This window comes from Enhydra lutris, unplaced genomic scaffold (assembly GCF_002288905.1).
Source record: "Enhydra lutris kenyoni isolate GAN:26980312 unplaced genomic scaffold, ASM228890v2 scaffoldscaffold1, whole genome shotgun sequence".
NCBI classification, from domain to species: Eukaryota; Metazoa; Chordata; class Mammalia; order Carnivora; family Mustelidae; genus Enhydra; species Enhydra lutris.
Genome location: NW_019154085.1, coordinates 81775834 through 81788629, shown reverse-complemented (window position 1 = coordinate 81788629; position 12796 = coordinate 81775834). Strand labels below are relative to the sequence as shown.

Sequence of the window (12796 nt, the reverse complement as noted above, 5' to 3'; positions counted from 1 at the left end):
TTATATGATTTATACATTACAGTTTACATACCTGAGCACACTATTAATTAAAATCATGCCAATGAATTCTAAAAGATAAAGGGCAGAGTGTGTGCTGGGGAAGGAAGGAGGAGGAGTAGAAGAAAGAGGTAGAGGGAGTGGGGAGAAAGTGAGGGAGAGGTGGCGGGGCAGAGGATGGAAAAGAAAAAGAGGGAAGAAAGGTAGAGAAGAGGTGGGGAGAAGAAAAAAAGGGGAGATGGGGAGGGAGAAGGAAGAGGAAGTGAGAGAAACAAGAGGATGAGAGAAACCAGCCAGGAGGATGCCCTTGGGATGCACTTCCTATCCAAAATGTACTTTAAGGGCAGCTGCTTCAGGGAATGTGACCTTCAGTACCGGTGAGAGGCAACCAGCCAAACAATGACAAGTACATTTTTTTAAACCCTTCAAATGAACTAAGTTATTTGGCTGCTTTCAGCACTGACTTCTCCAAGATAAAGCATGTTTAATATAGTTGGCTGACTCTGGGCTGACCAATGAATGACGCTTCAACAAAAGCAACTTTATAAAAATTATCATCTGCATATATAGAAAAATATGTATAAAATAGCATGAATATTTTTTCAGAGCTGTAATTCGTCTCAGATTCACTTTTCATTAAAAAAAAATGCTACAGAGTCAACATTTATATGATGTAAAACAGCACAGTAACTGTAAATTCTATGCACTTTCCATTTTCTCTTATAAGGTCTTATAAATCCAGGGTCTTAATCAAGAGAAATCAACACAGAGTTTGGTTTTTAAATAACAAGGCTGTAGTCTATATATTATTTATGATAAGAATAAAGAACGGGGGCGCCTGGGTGGCTCAGTGGGTTAAAGCCTCTGCCTTTGGCTCAGGTCATGATCCCAGGGTCCTGGGATCGAGCCCCGCATTGGGCTCTCTGCTTGGCAGGGAGCCTGCTTCCCCCTCTCTCTCTGCCTACTTGTGATCTCTGTCAAATAAATAAAATCTTAAAAAAAAAAAAAAAAAGAATAAAGAACCAAAATAGCCAGATCCATACTAAGTTCACAAAAATGAGCAGGCATCACCTCGTAAAGGGTTATGAAGATGGTTACAATGGTGAGGGGGAGAAATGGCGCATGAACATTAAAAAGGACATGTGGACTGTGACAGACTGAAAGGGTTTTCATCCAAATAAAGCAGTCTGGACTTCCACTGCTGAGGAAATTTTAGTAGAATAATACCAGATCAAAAAGACACTTCAGAAAGGTAAAACTATTAGGAAAAAGTAAGATCTAAGAGCCAAATGATGGGCAAAGTGATAAGGATCTGAGTGCCACAGACCACACTTTGGACTGTGCTGAAATAAGGAGGCTGAAGTCGAAATGGAAGGCAGAGATGAATGCAAGAAACATTAACAACCAAGAATTTCTAGGACCTTCTGTCTGGTGACTAATCACTGACTAATATTAGGGGAGTACAAGAAGAGAGACAAAGAAAAATAGAAAAAGAGAGGGAGGAATATGAAATTATTTCCAGGGCAACAAGAGAAGATGATGGCACCATTAATAGAAACAAAGGTGCAACTGACCCCATTTGGTGAAAGGGATAATTTTTAGTTGAGGTAAGATGGGCTAGTCAAGGAGAAATGATCCACAAGCTGTTGGAATATGAAGGTGGAGCTCTATTTTTAAGTCCAAGATGCTGCCAGAGCAGCAGTTTTATTTTAAAAGCTCTCCAGGTGCTACAAACAGGAAGTTAGATGGAGAACTACAGAATGTTCTGCAAGACCTGTGCTGAGGGCATACTCACCCTCACCTTGTCCTTGGGGTCACAGGAACATGAAGTAACAGTAAATATGCTCCGTTAGTGTTTTTTTTTCTTTAAAATCTATTTATTTATTCAAGACAGAGTGCAAGTGCATGGAGGGGCAGTGGGAGGTGGAGGTGAGAAGCAGACTCCCCTCCAAGCCAGGAGACTGACTGGGACCTGGATCTCAGATCTCACCACCCTGAGACCATGACCTGAAATCAAGATGCTGATACTTAACTGACTGAGCCACCCAGGGGCCCTAGGATTCGTTAGTGTTAAACAGAGAAAAGGGCAAGAATTCTAATCCAGTGTTGCTCATTATAGCATTATTTAAAAATAAATACTGATGTAAAATGAGAATTGTATAACTTCTATTTGAAGAATAAGGAAGAAAATCATCCAATTACTTTCTTCTCTAAAAAAAAAAATTTAAATTTGAATAGGAAAATTAAATGGAATTTGAATTTCATACACTGTCTTTTGATCCCACCTTGCCCTCTTCCCCACACCAATCCACCCTAACAAATAAATACTGAAAAGTGGAGGTACCTGTGTGGCTCAGCCAGTTAAGCACCTGCCTTCAGCTCAGGTCACAAAGGATCATAGGCTCCTGGGATCAAGCCCCCCATGCTGAGGCAGGGAGCATTCTTCTCCTTCTCCCCTGCCACACTCTCTCTCAAGTAAATGAATTTTAAAATCTTAAAAAAAAAAAAAAAAAATGACTGAAAACCCTTCTGGCCTCAGTGTCCTCATTCGTAAGAATGAGTTTATCCACTTCCCTATTTCCCCTGGTGGCTTATGCTATATAGAGTGAAGTGAGAAATCATATGTACGTAAGTGAAGTGCTTTATAATTTATAAAATAGACTTACCAACATAAGATCATTATTATAATTAAACCTGGGGTACAATTTTTAATTTTTCAAATTATTCCCCATAGGATAAATGTGACTTTACTCCATGGCCTATACATGATCCTTAAATTTTATGTAAGTTTGGCAATATAGTCACTGTAAATTAATGCATACAAGAAAAAAAATTATAGAATGCTAACTCTTCATTTTTCAGAATTTTTAAAACACAGTTCTTGTGACTTTTCACTTTAAACCTAGGACTCATTACTGGGGGGATTTTCTTGAGGTGTCCCCTTAATATTTTTCCTTAGTAATTTATTTTTCCTTTTCTTTAATAAACAGTGATTCATTACTTTTCACATAAATACAGAAATAATTTAATACCAATTTTTTATAACAACAAAGTGAAACCTAAGATAATTGCTGTGGGTACTTATTTTTTTTAAGATTTTATTTTATTTTTATTTATGTTAGAGAGAGACAGAGGGAGCACTCAAGGGGGCAGGGAGTAGGGCCAGGGAAAGAGGGAGAGTCTGAATCCAAGCAGACTCTGGTGTTGAGGAACAGCGCAGAGTCTGATACAGGACTCAATCTCAGGACCCTGAGGATCATTACAGGAGTAGAAAGCTACAGTTTGGGTGCTCAACTGATTGAGCCACCCAGGAGCCCCCCTCCCCCCCACCGCTGTAGGTATTTAGACACGGAAAGAAACCAGAAGGGACAGGAGAAGGCTTCATTACTGTTGCTTCCTCATTAATCCAGGCATTCTTCCTTCAGAAGAAAGGAATCTTTAATTAGCAAACATTTTTTTTTATTATGTGGATATTTTTTCTTTTATAAGTTTATAATCATACCAAATAACAACAACAATAAATGCAGCTGCTAATGCAAATGGCATCCTCATATACCTTGGATTCAAATGCTTGTTAAATTTAAAGGCATCTTTTACAAAATTAAGCATAATTTTACATTAATCTTTATTAAATCTGAAAAGCTCAGTAACTAGAAATCTGTTTCTATGTATTTTGGGTTTTTTTTTTTTTAATCTCAAGATTCATGTCTATTTTTTTTTTAAAGATTTTATTTATTTATTTGACAGACAAAAATCACAAGTAGGCAGAGAGGCAGGCAGAGAGAGAGGAGGAAGCAGGCTCCCCGCTGAGCAGAGAGCCCCATGCGGGGCTTGATCCCAGGACCCTGGGATCATGACCTGAGCCGAAGGCAGAGGCTTTAACCCACTGAGCCACCCAGGCGCCCCATTGATGTCTATTTTTTTTTTTTAAGATTTTATTTATTTATTTGACAGAAAGAGATCACAAGCAGGCAGAGAGGTAGGCAGAGAGGAAGGCAGAGAGAGAGGAGGAAGCAGGCTCCCCGCTGAGCAGAGAGCCCGATGCAGGGGCTCGATCCCAGGACTCTGAGATCACGACCCGAGCCAAAGGCAGCAGCTTAACCCACTGATCCACCCAGGCGCCTTTGATGTCTATTTTTTAAGGTAGGCTACATCTAGACCTCACCTGTCTATCAGTTATAAAGTCACTGATGAACACTTCAAAATATTACATGAAACCAAACCAAGTTCAATTTTACCTTACCATTCATTGTAGGCTGGCATGAGAAGTCATGTAACTTGTGGGTTCGTAATATACTCAATGACTATAATGATTAGTCAAAGATTAGCCATCCAGCCTTGTAATCAAAAATGGTAAACAACTCAAGCCAACCATTCAATATTACTGCATTTTCCATCTTCCAACAACACTTAAAGTTTATCATCTTGTCATTTTCTTTACACTACTAAACTCAGAGGGTTGCCAGAAAATTACTCCCTTCTGCAAAACATTCCAACTATGAAGTATTTAAGTGCTAACTCTTGCTAATTTTAAAGTATCAACTCTTGAGAGGTCTTTTCAAAACTATTAGAATTTCTGTACAAATTCAATCTAAAAGAGCACCTCTAAGAACTAAAATCTGTACCATAAGGCACCTGGGTGGCTGAGTGGGTTAAGCCTCTGCCTTTGGCTCAAGTCATGATCTCAGGGTTCTGGGATCGAGTCCGGCATCCGGCTCTCTGCTTGGCAGGGAGCCTGTTTCCTCCTTTCTCTCTGCCTGCCTCTCTGCCTACTTGTGATCTCTCTGTCAAATAAATAAATAAAATCTTAAATAAAATAAAATAAAATCTGTACCATAAAGGCACACACTTAAAAATACCTGGAAAACAAAAAACCTTTTAAATAACAGGTAAGACTGGCAAAATTATTAAATTAAATGAGAAGGTAGAAAACGTTATCCAAGTTAATGATTACTTTTTATCATTCTGGAAAATTTGTGCTCAACAAAAAGGACTGAAACTGGAGACAACAAACAAAACTGAGTTCATGACATAAAATGTCTAGTTTCCACTAACTGCTTCCAACCAACTTACTGCTGCAAAGGTTTTCACTAAAATGAATGATAATCAACACTCGCACTATTAAGAAGAAATCCTGCTGAATGTTATAACAGTCGTGAAATAATATTTAGATCAAACTCAAATTAGGCACGAATGAGTTGGAAAAATGGCCCTGTCCGAGTACTGACCATCAAAATTACCCCCTCTCCCCCCCACCTCAAAAATAGTATCTTCATTATAGAAGGGAGGAAATGTTGCGATTTCTAAGAGCTTGCAAAGAGTCCTAAGGATAGTTTTGCTTCTTGAAAACAAGATTTAAACATCATAAGACATCTAGTGAACGTTTATTAAATAAGTACTTCTAACGCTAATATGGAGGTGAGGTGGTGACAATGAGGTCATCGTTTGGTAAAGTCAGAGACAACTCTGAATCCAATAATGACATTAACTCTTGTTACAAATCCTGAGGGCCTGTGAAACGCGAAACACTGGCAGTTTGAAAACATAACTGAATTGTTAAATACTGCAGTATTCAAATGACCTGGAGTGAATGAAAACTCAGCAAACACCCTTGTTCATTCTGAACAATGACCTAAATACTGAATCACTATAAAAAGAACACAGGACACATTCAATTCATCTGTTCAGTCTCACATGTGCAAAGGTCTGTCAGTACCGGAGATAAGACACAATGAATTTACTTCGACAGTCTGGTCATTTTAGTCATCAGAAAGTCTGTAAAATGAGCAAATGAGAAACAGGCGGAAAGTGTGGGGGAGGGCTTGCGCAGGGAGAGCGAAAGGGGCTGGTGTTCAAGTCCGTGAAGAGGACAGAGTACGGGGAAGGCGAACTGGTACCCGAGAAAAAGAAGTTCGGAAATGGGACCATCCGAGTCCCGAGTCCCCCGGACACCAGCAGAGGCGGCGCGGAGTGCGGCGGGACCAACCTTTGTTGCCTTCCACCTCCCCCGAATTTTAAGCACAAGTCTACCTCAAAGCTGTTCCTCTGGGGAGAGGAGAGGGGAACTGAGGAGACGGGTGGGTGCCGCGGGGGTTCACGTCCCCCGGATATTTCATACCCCCAGAAGCTAACCCCCCGGTGGGGGGTACAGACAGACAGACGCCGGGATCCCTCCCGGAGACTCTCCCTCGGGAAACGCAGGGTGGGTGCGCGCGGTGGGGGAGGGGGCTGATTCTCCTTCCCAGGGCGGCCACTTACGAAGACGCGCTGGGCACGAAGAAATCCACCGCGAAGCCGAAGTAACTTCCCTCGGGGCCGGAGTATTCGGCAGGACTGTCCACGTCGAGGTTGAAGGCGCCGCAAAGAGGCAGCAGGAATCCGGGAAGAAAGAACAGAAGGCGGCGAAGGCGCAGTCGCTGCCGCGGCGGAGAAGGCATCGCCGAAGTGCGCGCGGGGCGCCGAGGCCGGAGCCGCGGCCACCCCTCCCGGAGCGCACGGTGTCCGCGGCCCGCCGCCGCCTTCGCACGCCGAAACTTGCCCGTCACTCGCTCGGCGGCGAGTCCCGGACACCGCTGGAGGAAGCAGGAGGGCTGAGCTGCCGAGCTGCCGAGCGGCCTCCCGGGAAGTGGGGCGCAGGGCGCGCGGGGCGGGGACAGCAGCGGCGGCGGCCCCTCGCCTCCCTTCAGCTCGGCCGCCCAGCGCCTCGGTTCGCGCTGGGGACTGCGCGGGTGAGCGCCTCTCCCCTAGGGGAGCGCGGCGGCGGGCGGAGGGAGGAGGCGGGGAAGGGGGAGGGGCCGGCCCCGGAGGACTGGCCGCGGCGCCGGAGGAAGTGGGGGAGGAGAGTCGTCCTACGACCGGGGAGAGCTGAGCGCACTTCCGTGCGCGTTGTCGCCTCCCGTGCCGGGAGTAAGGTGCCTGCGCCGAAGCCCCGGTCCCTCCGAGTCCCCGGCCGCGCTAGCGCTGTGGAACGAGGGCCTCAGACCCAGCTTAAAGGGGATAGTGGTGGACGAAGTGCTGGCAGAGCATCCCAACCCGCCCACGTCCAAGGGCACCCCACACTCCCCGGTCCCGCCGAGAACTCCGTGCGACTTTTGTTTAGAGACGAGGAAAGCTTTATTCGCCTCTCTGTTTCTGCTTCTTAAAACCCTGGCAGGCTCTCACAAACGAAACTCTATAATTAACGGTCGTTTTCCTCCCCCCCACTCTCCCGTACACACTGAACTTAATTATAAACTTCCAGAATGCTAGCACAGCCTCTTCAGGCGAATTGTGTTAAAGCTGAACTGGAAGGATTGGCAAGGCAAAGAATTGGCAGTAACAGTTTTAAATCAAGTAGGACTAGTCGAAACCCTAAGTTTATAAGCTGACGTTGTGAGAATAACTCTCATTGAATTAAGACATTTGAGTAGAAATACTATTTTAGAGTTGGAGGAAGGAATGTGCACATTTGAAGTAAGGCCTCTCTGGACATGTTGCTTTTGGTGTGTTTCGTGGCGTCTAGGTTCCTGACAGTAGGATTGAGAGACGAAGGCAGGAACCCTGATCTCTGTCTTTATAGTCTGTAGTCCTACCACCTTGCCAAGCAGAGAGTGAGCGATCAATAAACTGTTGAATGGACATGAAATGATGGGTAAACTTTGGCCAGGGACCTGACTCCTATACTGTGTATCATGTGCTGAAGAATTTGGTGAACAACACAAGAGAGTATAAATGCATTGTATAGACTTTAAAAACTTACAAGTACTAGAACAGTAATTTTGGATCATTTTCCAAAAGTAGCTATTAAAACTCAATCACAATGCACATTAATCTCATAGCTTTTAATTAATCCTGTGAAGGAATATGTATTAAAGGAGAAATGAAATGGCTAGTTTGAATTTATAATACTTAATTGGTTTATAAATATTGATTCTTAAATTTGTCTAAAAAAAATATGCAGCAAAACCTTGGCCATGTTTCACAGACCATGGCCCAGCACAATTGTCTAAAGGAAATTACCATGTCAGACAGATGATCCTACACAAATACACAAAAATACAAATGCACCTTTCTCCTGTGTTCCAGATGCACCAAAGAGGCATAAACTCAAAGGGGTTTTTATTCCCTAAAAGCCTGATAACCAATCCTCTTGGAAATCCATCCAGACTGGAAAGGCAGAAGAGTGTGGAGGTTTAAACTTGGCTGGAACGGGTAAGCCCTCCCACTCCCCAACTTCTGATCCAGGACAGAGATCCAACAGATTAGGGGAAGGGAGGAAAAACATCAGGAAAAGGAAGAATCCAAAGCAATGGCAACACCTATGTGCCCACCAAAATTGAGTAAGCTCGGGGCGCCTGGGTGGCTCACTGGGTTAAAGCCTCTGCCTTTGGCTCAGGTCATGATTTTAGGGTCCTGGGATTGAGCCCCACATCGAGCCCCGCATGAAGCTGCTTCGCCCCCCCCCCCCCCCCCCCATTGGGCTCTCTACTCAGCAGGGAGCCTGCTTCCTTCCCTCTTTCTCTCTGCCTGCCTCTCTGCCTACTTGTGATCTATCAAATAAATAAATAAAATCTTTTTTTTAAAAAATTGAGTAAACTCAGGACCTCATTTCTATTAGGAGACAATGAATCAGACTAACCCAATACCTTAAGGCACTCTGGGTTATAAATGCAGGCATCTTGGAGTGGCTGGGTGGCTCAGTTGGTTGGGTGACTGGTTTCAGCTCAGGTCATGATCCCAGGGTCCTAGGATCGAGCCCTGCATTGGGTTCTCTGATCAGCAGGGAGTCTGCTTCTCCCTCTCCCTCTGCCCTATCCTTCCCCTCTAATGCATGGGCAAGTGTGCGTGCTCATGCGTGCTCTCTCTCTCTCTCTCTCTCTCTCTCAAATAAATAAGTGCAAGCTTTTTTTTTTTTTTATCAGAGTAGTCATGCTTGAGCAGTCACCTACCAAACACCTTGCAAATTGAGGGAATGTATTACAGTACGTATCAATTCAGCCAGCACTTATTCAGGATCCACAATGTGCTAAGGTACTACGTGCATGGGAGAGGGGGAAGCATATTTTATTCTATGGAAGAAAACATGTGCCTCTCCCCCAGTCCATTGACACTGCTCTTTAACTACATTATAATAATTTCCCAACTTAAATGAACTGGATAATAATATATCTACATTAAGTATAATTTCCTTTTACAGAGGAAATAAAATATTAGATAGTAAAAAAGAATTTTGACTTCAAATTTTACCCTCTACCAATGCTGTCCTTTAATTAGAAGTTTGATTCCACTGGCTTTTGTAAATTCAAAAGCCTGAGTGAGTTCAATTCTGGAATTCATTCAGTACTAGTTCTGTAACCCTGGGCACATTCTGTGCCTCAGTTTTCTTATCTGTAAAATGGGAGGGATGATAGTACCTACCCATAGAATTGAACAGTACTTGTTGGCAATACTTTTACTACTATTAGTAGTTTAGTATAGTAGTAATAGTATATTTGTATGACACTAAATTTGTATTATTACACTCTCTTAGTTCTCCTAATACCTATCCAACAGTTCCTTCAATAACCATAATCAAACTAAGACTACACTTGGCTTTGTCTCTGCCCCACAAAAGCACAGTCCCATTATTCCAAAATAATGTAGGAGAAATTTCAAATTTTTCTCTCTCAACATCAAGGTGGATTCAGGTCATAACTTATGGTAACCCTCTGCAAACCCCTTTTTGCTCATCTCCATTACTCTATGGCTTTAATCCACTAAACTCAATCCTCCAGTGTTGCCATTGCTTTTGTTGCTTTTTTTGTCTGACTCTCTCCTGCTTCTCCTCTCCCAGTTATGATTAATGAGGAAGATTTACTTGGCCCCTCAGGCTTCATCCCCTCCCCCCCCCCCCAGTGCTGCCTTTTCCTATCTGAAAAGATAAGAAATGATTCCCAGCCAGCACCGGGTGTTCCTTGGGTGGTTGGGAAAGGAAAGCAAGCAGAAAACTTGTTTGCTTTTGGGGTTTTGCTTCCTAATCTACACCATGTTAGGATTAACCAAGTCTTTGTCTTGATTTACTGCCTTTCTTGTTCTACATAATCCCTGCATGATCTTACTCATCATGCACCACTTTCTACCTCTTACCACTTTCCACCTCACAAAGTAGTTTCAGCCTTATTAAATTAATTACTTCCAGTTTCCCCACAAGAACATCTTGGTTCACAGGGCTCTATCTTCCTAGAAAACATTGGCCTCCTCTTCAACCACTTCCCCCAGCCTTCTTCCTTCTGCCACAAACAAAATTACAGAAGATCCTCTACTTAGCTATTTCCTCCTTTTCTTTCAAGACATATATCAGGCTGCATCATGTCCTCCACGAAGCCTATAAAGAACCATGACTTACTGTTTTTGTTTCCCTTGCATTTAACACTGAGCCCAACAATGGAATTAATTCTACTTTCCAAAGATTAAATAATAACTAACAATTCTGTTAAGTTTACTCATTATGTGCTGAGGACTGTGCTAAGCATTCTGATACATACTAAATCACTTATTAGTCATAAAATCCTATCACATAGGTTCTATTAGTAGCCCAAATATAATTGGGCTACTAATAGAATTGATTCTCTAGGAGATTGAATAATTTTTTCCAGCCATCACATATCTGTGTGGGCAAGGAAGGGAGCTAGTGATAATCTCCAAGGTCTTCCCCATGCCTGAGAACCTGGACCTTCAGTGACCTCCCCAGGCCAACTAGGGTGATTGTTCATAAACCCCATGAAATGAAGTCATCTGGTCACATTCATGTATCTTTCCTCTACACTAGGCAGAATAAAGATGCCCACCAAGGATAAACTGGCTCACATCCATAAACATTAGAAATTAAAAGGGGAAACTTGTTCATCCTCATTTATAGGTCTAATCCTCATCATAACATTTTCATAATAGCGGGAATCAGTTATTTGTTGCCTTTAGATCAGACACTCCTATATACTAGCAAAAATCAGTTACAAATGTAACATTCAGATAAATGCTGGGAAAAACGTGGAAATATCTTAGTTCTGCTGAAAGAAGGAGACAAAGACAGCTAATCTTTTGAAGTTTCAAAAAATATGCAACTCTTCCTGTCTTGTTTTGTTTTTGTCTTTCAGTGGGTTTAACTTATATAGATTATTGCTTAATCAAAATATTTGCTATCCAAGAAGCTTTTGATTTTTTTTACCCTGAGGACTAAATATGTTGATAAGCCAAAGCAAATATGTACTGTCTTTTCTAATTTGATGAATAAGTAACATTTCACCATCTGAATATTTCCTTGCTCACCAACAAGCTTTCAGTTTATTCATTTCGCCGGCTTTTAAAATGTTCATCTTTTCTTTTTAAAGATTATTTATTTATTTGACAGACAGAGATCACAAGTAGGCAGAGAAAGGAAGGGAAGCAGGCTCCCTGCTGAGCAGAGAGCCTGATGCGGGGCTTGATCCCAGGACCGTGAGATCATGACCTGAGCCAAAGGCAAAGGCTTTAACCCACTGAGCCACCCAGGCATGCATCATCTTTTCTTTTTAATACCATGAGACTTGGTAAAACCAAAATTACCATATTGATTACTTTTTTTTTTTAAAGATTTTATTTATTTATTTGTCAGAGAGAGAGAGGGAGAGAGAGCAAGCACAGGCAGACAGAATGGCAGGCAGAGGCAGAGGGAAAAGCAGGCTCCCTGATGAGCAAGGAGCCCGATGCGGGACTCGATCCCAGGACGCTGGGATCATGACCTGAGCCGAAGGCAGCTGCTTAACCAACTGAGCCACCCAGGCGTCCCACCATATTGATTACTTTTGTATAAAAACCCTAAAACAGTAACATGTGTAAATGTAAATATGAAAAAATTAATAATATCACTACATAACCTCAAGTACAAAGAGAAAGTTAGTGAATGGATTAAGAAATTATACATAAAACACATTGTTTCCACTAAAGTCAAACTTACATTTTAAATAACCAGTCATGTTTCCTCCTGGGGATATACAACTATTGACCACCTTCCTTATGGTCCTATTGCCATAAGACTCCTTTTTCCTTTCTCAATTTAAATTCAATTAATTAACATACAGTGTGTTATTAGTTTCAGAGGTAGAGGTCAGAGATTCATCAGTCTTATATAATACCCAGTGCTCATTACAACTCATGCCCTCCTTAATGCCCGTCACCCAGTTACTCCATCTCCCTACTCCCTATCCCTTCCAGCAACCCTCGGTTTTCTTCCTATGATTAAGAATCTCTTATGGTTTATCTACCTCTCTGATTTTGTCTTGTTTTATTTTCTCTCCCTTCCTCAATGGTCCTCTGTTTTGTTTCTTAAAGTCCACATATGAGTGAGATAATATAATAATTTTCTTTCTCTGATTAACTTATTTTGCTTAGGATAATACCCTCTACGTTTTTTTCGATGGCTGAGTAATATTCCATTGTATATATATACACCACATCTTCTTTATGCATTCATCTGTTGATGGACATCTGGGCTCTTCCCATAGTTTGGCTATTGTGGACGTTGCTGCTATGAACATTGGTGTGCAGGTGCCCCTTTGGAGCACTACATGTGTATCTTTGGAGTAAACATCTAGCAGTGCAATTGTTGGGTTGTAGGGTAACTCTATGTTCAACAGTTTTTCAGAGTGGTTGCACAAGCTTGCATTCCCACCAATAGTGTAGGAGGGTTCCCCTTTCTCCGCATCCTCACCAACATCTATTATTTCTTGCCTTGTTCATTTTAGCCATTCTGATTGGTGTGAGGCGATATCTCATTGTGGTTTTGATTTGTATTTCCCTGATGCCA

The 12796-nt window shown here is 42.3% G+C and overlaps 1 protein-coding gene across 3 annotated transcripts in view; it reads right to left on the bottom strand.

Annotated features, from left to right (window-relative positions):
* The window catches only part of LOC111155043 (integrin alpha-V), a 105517-nt gene extending 98822 nt beyond the window's left edge, over positions 1-6695 (bottom strand). Inside the window, exons 1-2 of one of the 3 annotated variants that reach the window (XM_022515261.1) lie at positions 6256-6616; positions 1419-1421 (exon numbers count right to left, since the gene is read on the bottom strand). In XM_022515261.1, coding sequence (XP_022370969.1) covers positions 1419-1421; positions 6256-6434 — 182 coding nt within the window. In that variant the 5' untranslated portion in view covers positions 6435-6616. Of the gene's footprint in view, positions 1-1418; positions 1422-6255 lie in introns of all 3 variants that reach the window. The other 2 variants (XM_022515105.1, XM_022515185.1) reach the window with 2 other exon arrangements.
* Between the last annotated feature and the right edge of the window lie 6101 nt (positions 6696-12796).